General features: G+C 29.6%; 2 protein-coding genes across 5 annotated transcripts in view; one reads left to right on the top strand and one right to left on the bottom strand.

Annotated features, from left to right (window-relative positions):
• The first annotated feature begins 268 nt into the window (after positions 1-268).
• LOC111034771 (alanine--glyoxylate aminotransferase 2, mitochondrial) lies at positions 269-11,046 on the top strand. Of its 2 annotated transcripts, none has more exons than XM_022316132.1 (8): positions 269-405; positions 3,963-4,039; positions 5,140-5,321; positions 5,418-5,541; positions 7,147-7,536; positions 8,450-8,764; positions 9,790-10,056; positions 10,846-11,046. In XM_022316132.1, the coding sequence occupies exons 1-8, from the start codon at positions 378-380 to the stop codon at positions 10,960-10,962; spliced, it is 1,500 nt and encodes a 499-aa protein (XP_022171824.1). In that variant the 5' UTR covers positions 269-377; the 3' UTR covers positions 10,963-11,046. The 2 variants fall into 2 exon arrangements, with proteins under 2 accessions (XP_022171824.1, XP_022171825.1); XM_022316133.1 differs by lacking the exon at positions 269-405 and adding an exon at positions 3,451-3,548.
• A 600-nt stretch (positions 11,047-11,646) lies between these two features.
• Positions 11,647-16,036, bottom strand: part of LOC111034762 (chitooligosaccharidolytic beta-N-acetylglucosaminidase-like) — a 38,514-nt gene continuing 34,124 nt past the window's right edge. For 2 of the 3 annotated variants that reach the window (XM_022316118.1, XM_022316117.1), the window contains exons 3-9: positions 15,066-15,224; positions 14,740-14,984; positions 14,348-14,672; positions 13,286-13,613; positions 12,809-13,231; positions 12,616-12,740; positions 11,648-11,998 (exon numbers count right to left, since the gene is read on the bottom strand). In XM_022316118.1, coding sequence (XP_022171810.1) covers positions 11,896-11,998; positions 12,616-12,740; positions 12,809-13,231; positions 13,286-13,613; positions 14,348-14,672; positions 14,740-14,984; positions 15,066-15,224 — 1,708 coding nt within the window. In that variant the 3' untranslated portion in view covers positions 11,648-11,895. Of the gene's footprint in view, positions 11,999-12,615; positions 12,741-12,808; positions 13,232-13,285; positions 13,614-14,347; positions 14,673-14,739; positions 14,985-15,065; positions 15,225-16,036 lie in introns of all 3 variants that reach the window. The other variant, XM_022316116.1, reaches the window with a different exon arrangement.

The raw sequence follows: 16,036 nt of genomic DNA on the forward strand, positions 1-16,036 counted from the left end.
TGCGTTTTCATTAAACGTCTTTAATATATTTTATTATTGACGAGTGATGTCTGGTCGAATTAATTGTAATGAGTAATGACTAATGATGTAGTGTCATTATGAATATGTATTGTTTATTCATTAGCATACTAGGTATAAGTGCTAAATGCTAATAATAACATTTTTGTTAGATTATGTAAAATATGCAGCCCTCCGGTATCCCGCCTGTCCAGTCTGACCCTGCAGTACATAAATTATAAATGTATAAAGTGTATTGGTATATCTATGATGGATTCACTGTAACTGTTGTTGCGCTCGTTCGCTTATGAGTTATATTGTTTTCGAGTTCTGTTGTAGTCTTATTCTGAACGACTAACGATAAACCTACAACCGTTATAATGAAAAACATCCGGAATAAATTTAAAGGTAAAAATTATGAAAATAATAATAATAATAATAATAATAATTAATAACAATAACATATAAAAGGTATCAGGTGGGTACCTATATTATAAATATAAGCATGTGTGAGAATTTTTAACAGGCTTTTTTTACAGTTAACCTTTACAACAATTATTGTAGTCATTTTATTACAGAAAATTTTCGTGACTCAAATAAATAAAATTATATTAAATGTTTCTCCTTTAAAATAATAGTCCAATAAGCCATAAACCTAGGTAGCTGTCAAGGCTTATAATATAAGTATATATAGGTATAGAGAGAGAATAATAATAATGAAAAAACCAAGAAACTGACACGGCTATATAAATTAGTTATAGGTTTCAACTGTATTTTTTCATTGAGCAGGACTGTATAATAATCATGTGTAATGTGATGAATAGTAATTCAATGATAAATCATTGTCTCAATGCGAAAAAAACGATTTTGAGTGAAAAAAACCACCAGTTAATTTTTGTTTTTAAGGATCGTCATGCTATATTATATTTATATTATTATTTAGGTTTTTATTATTAGTAAGTTGATTATGTAGATGGAAATAATTTCAGCAAAAAATTTCACCAATTCATTGTAAATTAATACCAACGAATCTACCTCAAAATGTGTATTTGTCATTTGTGTGCAGGTTTATGAGATAAATAATAACTTAAAATATGAGGCAAAATATTTTGAAAATCTCATTGGGACATGTATGAGTAGAAAATGATATTCATATTATAATTTATAAGTTATAACTAGATTTAAAAGTAACAGTCAAGTGTTTCAAGTTTCTATGATTCATATTTTTAATTACAGTATAAGGAACTAAAATCGTTTTGGGTAAAATTGTTATTTTAAGTTTAAATATACAATTTCATAAACATTTAAATTTATACAAGGGCGGAGTGGCCCGCCGGGCAACCGGGACAATGCCCGGTGGTTTGGCTTGCTTATATAAGAAGTGGCCTGGTCCTGGTGTGATGAAAATAATTAATATTTAAAATATTTAGCTATTTTTGATGACTGTAAAAACAACGAAAACAAATTAATAATGTGAAATGTGAACAACCAATAAATTTATGTGGCCTGAAAATATCTGTTTGCCCGGTAAGAATTGTTGAGCCACTCCGCCCCTGAATTTATATAATTATAAAAAATAACTGTGAGCGTATTTTTGATTTTTCAAACAGCTGTTGAACAGCAAAAGTAACTTATGACTCATAAGTACACAAATCGTTTCAATGCAGATATTTTGACATCACACACTTTACAAAATAAAACTTTACCTTCTATAGAAAATTTGTTTTTCAAATCGTTGCCGAATTCACTGTCATAACTATCTAAGCGGGTACTTACGCACGATTTTGCTTTCGGAATTTTAAAAGTTATCGGTGTAAATGAATGCTGAATAATAAATTACTGTTATTAGTTTTTTTTACAATTTATTATAATACGTTGATTAATTCATCTATGTCATATAAATCTTGTTAATCGGATTTATTCCATACAATTGAATATTGATGATGTTAGGCTCGATAAGCGTGTATATGATCGGCATATGTGTATAAATATAGGTACCTATACTAATAACTAGAGATAGAATGTCAATTATTAGTAATACAACTAATTACATTTGTATAATAAATTATAATTTATAACACGTTTACGGTAAACCTGTATCGGTATGGAATAAAATATTTAGTTACAACAAAAACCCACCTATAATAATATAAAATTAATTTTTGAACAAATTTCGTTAGTGATTTTTGTTGGAAAATTCGAAAGAAATGCCCCACTTTATACAAAAACTACAAAAAATGACGTATTAAAATATGAAAAATGACCTGAAAACATAAAAACTATCATTAATTTATAACTATAAAATGCCTAAAAGTTCAAAATAAAATTAGAATATTCTGAATCAAGGGAGTATAAAACTAATTTTTAGATAAGAAGGCATTTTATAGGATCAAAGGAAAAAAATGTAAAAGTCATCAACATATCCTATCTCTACTTATGAAGAACCTTGTATTCAATTTTAGTTAGAAATAAAATTTTCATCCACATAAATCGAAAAAACTTAAGTACAGTAGAATATTTCAAATGTTTGCAAACAGCTAAAAACATGCAAAAATATTTTGTTGATTATACAGGTATAATATTTAGAAAATGTTAATAAATATTTGTTGAACATTTCAAGTCTCCTATTTACAAACAATATTTTTTGAATTAAATTCAGTCTCAAAAGAGGGTTGGTTAAACATGTAACAGTGTTTTTCAAAAATGTCAAATATCTACTGAATTTTTGTATTCGTAAAACCTTTTTTGGTTTTTCGACATTCGACGGGAGTTGCGAGCCTCTTGCAGGGAACCAACGAACAATAGATGTTTTCCGTTTGGGTTGCACTGGGGGTATTTGGGTAAGAAGTCCACAGAAAATCTTAATATCATATTTATTTGTATATATTATTTGCTGCAGATTGTATACAAAAACATACACATTAATTTTGTATTCCACACTTCCTACCTATATAAAAAAAAAACTTTTGACTCCCATGATTTGTGAACACAGGTCAATATATATGCCCTCACTACCTATAGAGGTATCTATGGGTCTTAATACATTATAAAACTGTGTCATTTATTTGTAACGACTAACGAGTAACGACTAACAAACAACACTATAAATTCAGTTTAATTTTAAAAAGAAAAATGTAAAATTATTCAAACACCACTGTAACAATAATAATTAAAAAAATTATCATATTATGTACATTGTACATAACACATATACATAGTACGTTTGTATAGCCATATTCTACATGTCAAATTGTCGATATTATACAATATTTTGACTTACTGCTTAATGTTGTATTTTATATTTTATTATATTTTTATAATTTATAACTTATAAGGGTATTGAAGTATATTTATTATTTTGTGAATTATAATACTTATCAAATCTATAAGCATTAGGAGTACCGACATAGTGCCCGCATAATAGTATTTTGTTTCTATCCCACTAACGTATAATATACCAAAATTTACTTTCAGCAGTTCCAATTTTGTGTTTTTAGATTAAAATATATTGGAGCGAATTTACTGAATTTTGTCAAACTTAAAGCCTAAAGGTAATAAATAATAATATTATCTGTGTTCTTTCGTTATTTTTTACGACATTTAAATTTTTTACAGACTTATTTAGAGTATTAATAGCTATTTAAAAATGCCAATAACTCGCTTAAAAATTAAAATATTGCATAAAATCAATGAGCAGTTAGAGAACATAGATAATGTTCTTACCTATGATTGTGATAATAGGTAAATTCACTCTAATATTTAATCTCTTCTGCTGAACGCTAATGTGCTATTTCGTCCGTTAGTGAGACGGAGACTGCAGCACATGCGCGTTAACGCCACGTCATCATCTTAATTAACTAATATTTTTGTATCCAGAAATATAGTAAATGCTTATTGCTTATTCATGTTACAACATTTAAAATAAAATTGTGTAACCAATCATTTAATTTGTGTTTGTTTTGTAGGCCTCAATAAACATTATACAACCTCGAGGCTGTCTCCCGAATTACCTCCGATTGATTTCAAACCTTTACCGTACAAAGTAAAGTATCTTTATTTTTGAAAATATTTACGTACATATTGAAAGTTATATAAAATGCTTTATGCATGCACCTAAATTGAATTTAATACATTGACTCAAAAAATATATTAAATATATTTGTTAACCGTAATACCATAATGTCTGTAAGCCAGCGTTTCCCAAAGTGTGTTCCGCGGAACCTTAGGGTTCCGTGGGACAATGTCAAGGGTTCCGTTAGATGTATGAGTTTATTGAGAAAATTATGTTTATTTAATGTTTGTTGTTTAAAAAATGTTTGATTGAAAATTTTGTTGAAACTAAGTTTAATAATGAAAAGTCATCAACAGTATCATTAAAATATTATTTAGACTTGAGAGTTTAAGGAATTGATTTTCCTTTTTTAATTCACAAAAATTGTAGTTGAGTTGGATTAGACATTAGGGTTCCGTGAAACACAAACAATTTTTTAAGGGTGCCGTGGTCGTAAAAATTTGGGAACCGCTGCTGTAAGCAACTATATTGTCTTTTATCTCGATAGGGTGAATCATTTTTAATTCATTCAAATTGATGTTTTTGAGTTAATTAATTATTTTTAAAGTGTTCAAAGACCACGAAATTCATGAATGCATTAGCTTTTAGCTTGTAGTTATATTACCGAATCCATACACAGTATGTTTTTAATTTCTGTTTGACGTAACTATATTAAATAGAACGACTAATGAAAACGGTTAAAAGGCTTCCCGATAAGGACTGTTATTAAAAAGTCAGGACATAAGGAAATTGATAAAATTACGTACTTTGAGTCAAACATGTAAACTTTGAAAATGAAATATATTATTTTTTTAAATAAAAAATTGTTCATTAGTCAAAAGTAATAAACTTATAATCTATTTACTAATACACCTAGGCATAATAGGTATATACAATTAAAAATATTTTTAGTAAAATATATTTAATGTATACATATAATATGTATTAAATAGATAACTTTCTTCTTTTAAATTTTGAAGGAAAGTTTTTAATTTTAAGTGTACAAGTGACTGCAAGCGTTTAGAATGGTGTTTGCAACAATACGTTTATTACATATAATACGCTTGTGTATGATACATTTTTATTTTCAGGGCCTTTCTTACGAAAAAGCACAGTCTATGCAATTGGACAATGTGTTTCCTCAAGTACAGATGTACGAAGAACCTCTACTTTTACATGAAGGTAAAATGCAATGGCTATTCGATCACAAGGGCCAGCGGTACTTAGACATGTTTGGAGGCATAGCTACCGTTAGCGTAGGTCACTGTCATCCGTCAGTATAGAGTATATAATATAGGCATATAGCTGTCCAAACAAAGAATTGAACGTAAAAGTCAAACATTAAAAAAATTTATAAAATAAATTCCAGACGAATTACTGAAGCAATCGCCGAGCAGTCAAGTATATTGGGTCACGTGTCTGGAGCGTACGAGCATCCGAAAATGTATGAGTACGTAGAAGCGCTTGTGTCAAAAATGCCGGGAGACCTAAAGGTGGGTTACGTAAAGTAAATTGATAATATATGACTCCTGTTCAATGATGATGGGTTGTGAGATATTTAACAGTCCACAAAGCTCATCACAAGGGCCAAGGTTCCATCATTATCTCGATGCACTTTTTGACCAATTATATCATTTCAAGCCATCGAATCTCGCACGAACGGAGAAAAGTTTATGTATTTCAAAATTCAAAACACTTCAAAATTGAACTGTATGGTACCAACTACCCGGTTTTATATGCTGTATTGCTGAATTGACTTTGACTGTTTTTTTTTTTACTGCGGAGTTTTGCCAGACTCAGTAGATGATTGGTACAGTATGTGAATGGTAATTGAGGATAAATAAATACTTATGGAATATAATATGTATAATACATTCTAATAACCTGACAGCCCTATATCGGTTTACTTGGTTATAGTATACTATACATAATATTAAAAATAAACTACATATTATTCGTTGTCAATGTGTATCTTCAAAATATTGTATGTTTTTCATATTCATGCATCAGTTGACATAAATTGGTCGATACAAAAAAAAAATTGATGACTATTTTTTTCGAGACCTGTGCGCGTTGCGGATTATATAATATATAATAATATAATATATAATATAATATAATATAATATATAATTTATATAATAATATTATTATGGTATGTATATATCTTTTTTATTGCCTATACTATGTTGGACGAAACTGAAGTCAGCACAGTGCAGGTCATGCTCACATAATATTAATTATGTACATTATTATATTAACATACAGTTTATTTAATAAATAATCTTTATTACTTAAAAGCTCCATTTACAAATAATAATATTTAGGCATATATAGTTACCTACAATAACAATATAAAATATAAAATATTTTTTACATAAGATACAGCATATATCACATTAGGTTCTATTACGGCCTCCCTCCTCAGTCCTCATATCATTCACAATAATTATACATAAATTATCATATTTTCTTATTATGTCATTTTAACACAGATTGTAAATATTCTTAATAAATAAAAAAACTTAAAGATTGCAACAAATTAAAAATAATGTTTTGAATTATTAATTTTTCATATTAAGATGACATCATTTGAATTTATCAATATTATTATAACTGAAAAAATCAATATTTTCCTTATTACCTGCCGCCAATAGTACGTTTAAAAAAGAAGATTCCACTATTCTTTATTCATATTATTTTTTGTGTAAGATAAATCTTTTATTGGTGTATCGACTATAGGCACTTTAAAATTTAAATAGTCAACGATCAATAAGAAATGTAGAATCTGTGTTACATTTAATGCATTTGAATAAAAATGCTAAATATTGGTCATACCTTCCATATTGTTGAGTATCTGAGTGACTGCAGAGTATCAATATTGGAAAAATCTGAGAGTCTACTTTAACCCAAATGAACATTTATTAACGGTATATTTATTCAGAAAGGGCGTTTTTTAGAGAAAATAATAGGATTAAACATTTGCAATTATATTGAGAGTCATTCCGTTTTTCTAAATGTATATTTAAGTAAAATTTACATAATATATTAAAAATTCTTGTTATTAAATCTATATAATATATCGTTCGAATGTTACAGACCGTGTACCTGGTAAACAGCGGGTCCGAAGCCAATGAACTGGCAATGCAGCTGGTTCGCCTGCACAGCGGCAATCATGATGTGATATCCATTCAGAACTGCTACCACGGCGTGTCCGGAAATCTACATGGACTGACGGCATTGGCGTCGGCCAAGTTCACCAACACGTCTGCCGGTAACTTCATTCACCACGCGATGTGCCCTGACGTGTTCAAAGGTATCTGGGGTGGGAAGAAGTGCAGGGACTCTCCTGTGCAGACCCAGCGATCTTGCGAATGTGACCGGGTTCATTGCCGAGCAGCCGACAAGTACTACGAACAGCTGGAAGACATTTTCTCGTATTCGATACCTCGTGGAAAGGTGGCCGGGTTTTTTGCCGAGTCCATTCAGGTTTGACCTGTGATATATTATAATCGCAAACTATATTTGACATCGATAGCGATCGGTCTCAAATTGAAAACGATAAAAGCACGATCATCTCGCTCCGGGCTGTGTCGTTACATTATTGAATTTAGTCTACCGACAACTACGACCGATGCGTTGTCAATCGCCAAATTCCAGAAGTGCGACAAATGTGACCAAAATATAAAATAAATAAAACATAAAATAAAAAGGCAAAAAACCACCAGGTTTTAGTGTTTCAAAAAAAATTAAAAATAATTGTATTCAAATTTCCGTACGTTTGATTAAAATTTATTCAACAACCACCGTACGGCCCGAACACTATTATTACTGAAACTCTGATTTTAAATTCGCCTAATAAATTACTTAGTTTTCAAAAGTTTCAATTCCCCCCACCTTACAACCCTGCACAAACATGACTAAGTTACGCAGCTTGCATGCGTATAATATTGCTATAGCCTATAAGTCGTATACTCTTATCTATGATTTATAGCGAGGAGAGTGGTTCAATGCAGCCCACGAGCCTGTTTTTTGATCCTCCTTAGAAAACATATATTTAATAATTTTAGTGTTTGAACTTTTGAAGTGTGATAAATTTTAAAAAAAAACTAAGGCTGCGGCCTGCGGGAGATGGCGCTGTGGTAATACCAATCTATACGTATTCTATAATAATATGATAACTTATTTGTGTATTATATTATATTATTATAATTATATGTTTGTCATAAAATACGAATAAAAATATTCTTTCTTTTGTTGGCTCGACCAGTGTTTATAAATGTGTGAATTGGCCCGCCATTTACAAATTTACAAATCTACTTGGACTTATATAGTTACAAGTTATAAGTCTATAACAATTATAGTAGTTTGACCAGTTGGCTTAAAATGTTGTATTCCACAGGGCGTCGGTGGGATCGTTCAATTCCCGAGGGGTTATTTAAAAAGAGTCTACGAGCTGATCAGGAGCAACGGTGGCCTGTGCGTGGCCGATGAAGTGCAAACTGGCTTCGGTAGAACTGGCGAACATTTTTGGAACTTCCAATCGCACGGTGTCACACCAGACATTGTGACAATGGCCAAAGGCATCGGGAACGGTTTTCCAATGGCCGCTGTAGTCACGACGCCCGAGATTGCACGGTCGTTGAATTCGGCTTTTCATTTCAACACTTTCGGTGGCAATCCTGTTTCGTGTGCCGTAGGTGTTTCGGTGTTAAAGGTTAGCAAACCATCTATGCATCAATATATTTTGACTGGAGAGCGTTCAATTACCAAATAAAGTATGAACTTACGGGACGGTATGAATGTATAATCTCACATCGCCTGATCACCATATATATGACGTGTGGTATGCTCCATGCCAAATATGATCGCTATAATTTATTTACAACTATACAGTTACTTAACGTATACACCAAAATGTAGATAACTGATTGAATGGTTTCAATAATAACCAATTTTTTTTTTTAAGAAAACATTCATTTTCGACGTTTTACTCGTTTGGGGATTTAACTTTTTTAATTACCAATTTTTCCAAAATTCGTATTTTGATTTTGATTACTAGCAAACAGCAGCAAAAATAATGTGAATGTTATTAGAAATATTTCGAGATATGAATTTTAGTACTGCTTCTTGTAATTCCACGATTTAATGATGTGATCACAGAAATTAATTTTTTTTTTAAATATCAGTAAGTAGGTATGATTTATATGCAAATACGTATCGTCAGGGACGCAAGCAAAACTTATTTTGTAACAAACTATTTTTGTACAGTAATAATTGTATTGATTGAAACGTATAAAAATAAAATACATCAATCGGCAATCACATATAAAATATAATAATATAATAATAAAATAAAAAAAACAATGGTATAATATTTATGTTCACTGTTCAGTATTTAATAATTAGTATGCACGCGTGTAATATGTCTCGTGTTTGTAAGATAGACAAATTACTTTTAAATTTTTGATAAAACAACTGAATCAATAAAAATTTAAAGTGTTTTACAAGAGTTAAATGTTCATTCACAAATATTATTTTTCATTAGTTTCTATGTAAATCAATCAGAAGTTAATTATTATAATACGGCACACCACATAACATTATTTATTATACATACGTATAATATGTAATATGTATATTACGCATTTATACGAGGGTTCAATAGAAGGTATTGATTTTGGTAGGGTATAGTAGTGTCGTACAAAATAATATGTATATTGCAATAAATTGGTGTTCCAGGTGATTGACGAAGAAGGTTTGCAGAAAAACTGTTTGGAAGTGGGTACATATTTCCTAGAAAAGTTGTGTGGCATGAGACGCGAATGGAAAATAATCGGTGACGTGCGAGGCAAAGGACTGATGATTGGCGTGGAGTTAATAGACGGCGATCAAGACGATAGCGATAAGGGCATAATTAATCCACTTAACTGCAGAGCCATTTCCCGTATTAAAAACGATTGCTTAAAAATGGGACTTTTGTTTGGGGTCGGAGGAGTTCGATCAAATGTAAGTACCTATATAATATTAATTATTATGTTATACAAGCATAGTAATTAATAAAAACTGCCTAAAATACATTTTAAAAGTAATTAATTATTTTCTCTTTCTTTGTCATTACTCATTTACAACCATATACTTATAGAAATAGACGGAACATTATAATACCTATTTCAATACCTATATTATAAGTATATTGATGATGGAGCTTGTTACGAGGTTCCTAATATCTAATCAATGTGTCAATCACTCTAATTGGCTGTCCTCAAAACAGTACTCATCTAATTTTCTCTTACTCTTATAATACAACTCAACTACTCAAGCCATCTCTCTTAATCTATTTCACACGACCACCCTTATTCCTGGAGCCTCGGGGCAAATGTTCTGTCGATTGCTATATACTATGTCTATGATGGATTTAACATTTAAGACAAGAAATTAGTTGTGCACGAATTAGCACGATACAGTATAAACTATAAACTATTAAAAATGTCAATAGGTTGTTATCATTTACATATTTCATTTATTTATATAATTTTCATGTTTTAATGTTTCAAAAGCTAGGATATGGTTATATCATGTTAAATAAAGTCAAAATACACTGTAGTTTTCAAAAAGAAAACTTAAAATAATAATTTTCAATTATTCATGTATCATTATATGATATATATGTACAAAAATAATTAATAAATTAAAAGATAACAATTTATAACCTGTATATTAATTATAATTAAATACGTTACAAATGTTTCAGTCTTCTAATCACTTTATAATATTATTATGACAACGTTCTTGCAGGTACTGCGCTTTATGCCTCCCATGTGTGTAACGAAAGATGACGTGGATTTCACAATTGCAGTTTTGAGACGAGCTATGCAAAATTATTACGAAGCTAAATACCGTAATAATTTTTAAGAATATTTTGATTTATATAAAACTGAAATGCATTTGAATACATTGCGCTTAAAATGTTTTTCTTTAATATATATTATAGAGTAACTTATTGCTTTTTAATATGTTGACAACAATTGATTAGGTACCTATTTATTAAAATATATTGCTTTATAATAACAATTGTAATGATTTATAAATATATTATACTTGGTGACAATCATGAACCTCATTTTATTTTAAAAACAATTAACGTTGTAGAAAATATGTATTTCTTTTACATAATTTTAAGTCATTAAAAAAAACAACATTTTTAATTAAATATATTTTTACTATATATTTATATTATATTAAATAATTTTTTAAAGTCTTAAAATTTTTAATGACTAAGTACTTGCATTTTTAATGGATTATTCTAGAATATTTTTCATAGAAAATACTTCAATGAATATAAATCAAAATTTAACGATTAGTTTATAAGTAATGGATATTATAACTTTAAAGTTTAGATAAGTGTTGTGGAGTGTCATAGGGACATCCTGCAAAATAATGGTTATTCCGCTAGTAAATACTAATAATTACCTACTCATAATAAATTTGGTTTTTACATATTGAAATATTCCTAATATTATTCTGCTTCAGAATATGAAAATAAAAATGTATGTTATCGTACAAAAAAATAAAAACTTAAAACATATAACGATACAAATAGTAAAAAATATAATTTTTAGTTTTTTAATATTTGTAATAATACAAGAAAAATGTTCAAAATCATTAATAATTAATGAAATAATGAGTGATTCAAGATAAATATATCATCTTTTGGCCTTTACATAAAGGTAATTAAATAATTGTTGTATGTACATTGATAAAGAACAATAAAATATTCATATTACAATATGGCATAATTTAAACCAATTCAAAATTTAAATTTATAAAAGAACCATAAATGTATTATTAATCTATAATACACTTCCCTTCATGGAGGTAACACCATTCTGGCGTCACTGTATCTGCTTTAATACCAAGTGTTACCAGTCTTTCCCGATGTTGTAAAAATCTACAAACATGTAAATAAAATAAATATTAATTAAATACATATTAACTTTATAAGATTGGTGGAACTTTCATAGCATAAAACAATGTGTTAAAATAAAAATCTAATTGTTGAGTTTATGAGAAAGACACCCAAGATTAATAAATGCAGAATGTATTTTGTAGGTTATTAGGTATAAGTTTTTTTCTCTTCAATTTTCAAACTATTTATAGTTCTAAGTAATTTACAAATGTTTTTTAATATACGATAATTTGTTACGTGGATTTCAAAAATTTGAAAAATAATTCCGTGTTGAATCTAGGAGGTTAGGTTAATCAAAGTTAGGTTACTCATGAAACATATGTTCAGCTTCACACAGAAGTGTACCGTCAAGAATCAAGATGTACGTATCACGACACGATTGAATTTAACATTAAGAGATTTGTACCAATCGTACCTATACGAATATGACAAATCGTACCTATACCTAACCTAACCTAACCTAACCGAAGATGGTGCGTTTCGTTGGCAGTATTGACACGTATGGACTTGAGCAGTTTAAAAAAAAATGCATTGCTAGAGGAATGTGTCTATGTGAGGAGAGTAAATTTTACAGAATTTAATAATTGTCTTATGTGTACCTGTATTCAGCAGACAGAGAATTTGTAGTTGGGTTTGACCACAGACGTTCAGCTAAAGCTGCAGCTCTTGGCCATACTTTGGAATCAACAGCCTTATCATCGACATATTCAGACCACATGCATGTCTAAATAAATTTTAAAATTTTAAATTCAAATGATGCATTCTAAATATGACATTCATAAAGTCTTATACTTCTGCGCCTAATACAAGATTTGGATTGTCAACTTTCGGCATTTTGTTGTTGTAAATCTGTTTCCAATTATGATAGATAGTCGAAGACCAAAAACCGTGATCCAGATAATAAACATCCTTTAAGGCAATTATAACTTTATAGCCTAATTTAACAAGTTCAACTGGAATATTTGATCCTTCCCAAGCTTCAACTGTATATCTTTTTTTGTCAAGATACTTCTCTATGATTTCGGGTTCAGTCAGACCACTAGACCAAACTATCATATCGGAATTAACATCACCAGCTTCTTTATCGTATTCGCTTAACGAATTAGAGTGGAATTGAGACCACAAGTCCAAGTAACCTTCTTCGTCTAAGCTTCGATTGTTGGATTTCATCCAATTAGTGATCTCAGTGGTAGTATTCCAGCAGTTTAGAGCGACCTATATACAGCAAATGATATTAAAATATTTAAGAACAGTTTATGTACAACTAACCTCATCACCACCCATGTGGAATGCTTCTCCTTTTGGTAGTACATTGATCAAGTCCTTATAAATTTTTCCCAACCATTTATACGTATTAGTATTGATTGGATTGAGCTGTCCACATGGCGGCTGTACACAGTATTTTCTCCAAGGTCCTTTGTCCACACAAACTGCCATGTCACCATAACCTGATGCTTTACCCCATTGCCAACCGTTACCCGCATGTGCAGGAGAATCGATCTCAATAATAATTCTTACTCCTCTGACTAATGCATATCTGAGAAGATCCTTAATTTCCTTGAATGAATAGATTTCGTCAGGGCTATAGGCACCATATCTAAAAATTAAAGACAAAACAGAGGGTAAGTGGGTGACACTCTGCAGTACAGTATGTTATAAGTGGGCCACTGTAATGGATGGTGTTGAAATTGAATTAAATAATATAATATCATTGTATACTAAAACGATTCTGAGCGAAGAATCCTGCTGTCAGCCTAGCATATTTTATATTATATTTATATTGTTATTATTAATACGGTATTACGGTTAGGTTAAGTTGAAGTAATATTATTTGCATATTATTCTATTTGTATATAATAATATACTATAGAAGTTTCATGTACCCACGAACAATATTTTTAAATTACACCAAAAACCAATTTTACTTAAAAATTTCGGTTTTTCCTCAATTTTTTTGTTTTTGAATACTACTAGGAATCTTTGACCTTCGAGTGCACCAACTAGATTCACTTTTCCCTCGGAAAAGATACTGAAGTTGAATATCAAAGCTTTATTTCAACAACTTATCGAGTACACACACAAAAAAAAAAAACATTATTGTAGAATCAATACATTCATCGCTCGACTTTGAATCTAAAATATGAAACACGAAATAACTTGTGTGATATATAAATAATACAATTATTTATGATAAATATGAACAATACACTAATAGCGTAGGTACGTAAAATATTTTACTAATGTGTATATACAGTTATATATGTTATTTTACTTATTGATATAATATCATTGCTCATTAGATCGTTCTTGTTAAATGTTAAGTAAACTTACTTCGACATTAATGGTGCGCTAGGTAAATCCAAAGGGAAACTGTGAGAATCGGTGGCGTGCCAATGAAATACATTTAATTTGGAATGAGCCATAGCGTCAATATGTCTCTTAATAGTTTCCATTGGGAAATAATGTCTAGCGGTATCCAGCATGAAACCACGATAAGCATACATAGGTTGATCACTTATTTGAACATCGCCGGCCATTACCAATTTTTTTCCAGACACACTTGAACCGTAAGTAGCAACAAGTTGTCGTAAGGTTTCTAATCCATTTCTCGCCCCATAAACGGTCTTTGCTTCAATATTAATTACTATCCGATCTCCTAAAAATTAAACGCCGGTATAAAGTTTCAATCAGCTTCAATATATCTGAAGTAAATAATTAAATACCTTCGGTGTTTGTTTTCAAACTATAACTTTCGTTGGTTGTCAATTTGATATAATCAAATGCAGTACTTGTAGTTATAGATATAATTGGAGTAATTGCGTAGTAAACACAATTTGGGACGCAAAGTTTTTTTAAGGACGATACAAAAACTTGAGTCACTTCAGACATGTATTCTTTGCTCATTTGGTCAGCGATCAACGATGTATCAAATTTAATATTATCGAGACCAAATTCAATCACAGATTTCCTATTATATTATAATAACAAATCAAACAATTACATACATGATTAGTTTGAATCTAAAAAATATTGTGAAGTTTATGTTTACCCTATAGTTGTATTGACTGTTGGCTTTGGCCAAAGTGATCCATAGCGTCCACAAGTTAAACGACAAACGTCTATAGACCCATCAAGTCCAATGTTTTCTTTTTCCACTGATGGTAGTTTGCTGACAATACATGTATTGTTGATACATTTATATGACTTGCTACAAACAATTTAATAAGTAACTTTATTAAAATATTATTGTTGTAGTCAGTATAGAGTACGCTGGATTTTAGTTCATTTAGGAATTTTCCTAAGATTAATCATAAACCTATGAAGGGGGGGATTTTATCCCTATACCCATGTAGAGGCTTATAAAAATAGAATTGTAAACAATATTATCACAAAATAATAAACTAAACATATATTGTAGTTATCGGTTAACTATTTTCACTTGTCAACTTAAACAAAAACATTATCTGTGTACGTAAGTTGGTTTTTACGATATTTAAATTTGTATACAAGCGGTGAGTATCGATCTAAAATATTACAATTTAAAAATAATCATTAAATTATACAGGTATATATTGGTACTTATTGGCATTGGCCAACTCGTAAAGGTTTTTATTCCTCTCATATGGCCGTTTTTTTAGTATTGGAAGTTGTTAATGATAAAAAGGTTCACCTAGGTAATCAAATTATAAGAACTTTAAGTACATCATAAATATTTAGATGTTGACATATTATTTTAAATTAAAATTTTAGTAATTTTTATACTTAGGCTCTTAGCTACTAAATAACAACATATTTTCAAAACATAATATAAAGATAATTTCAGTTATTAAACTGAATCGTGAAATATAATACATACAGTACTATATTATAATTTATAGTGATAATAATAATGATGTGTTACTTAAACTAAATTTGTAATTTTTTTACAATACTGCTGCCCGTGACTGTATCCACAGTATCTACACATTTTACTGTTTAAAAAAAAATGATCTACAGCTCAAACATTAAAATGTATTTATA

Source organism: Myzus persicae, unplaced genomic scaffold (genome assembly GCF_001856785.1).
Source record: "Myzus persicae strain clone G006 unplaced genomic scaffold, MPER_G0061.0, whole genome shotgun sequence".
Classification (NCBI taxonomy): domain Eukaryota; kingdom Metazoa; phylum Arthropoda; class Insecta; order Hemiptera; family Aphididae; genus Myzus; species Myzus persicae.

Coding starts and splice junctions, on each gene's coding strand:
- LOC111034771 (XM_022316132.1), top strand. CDS start 378: ATGAAAAACATCCGGAATAAATTTAAAG. Junction 8,765..9,789: donor TAGGTGTTTCGGTGTTAAAG/GTTAGCAAACCA, acceptor TTGGTGTTCCAG/GTGATTGACGAAGAAGGTTT. Junction 10,057..10,845: donor TCGGAGGAGTTCGATCAAAT/GTAAGTACCTAT, acceptor ACGTTCTTGCAG/GTACTGCGCTTTATGCCTCC.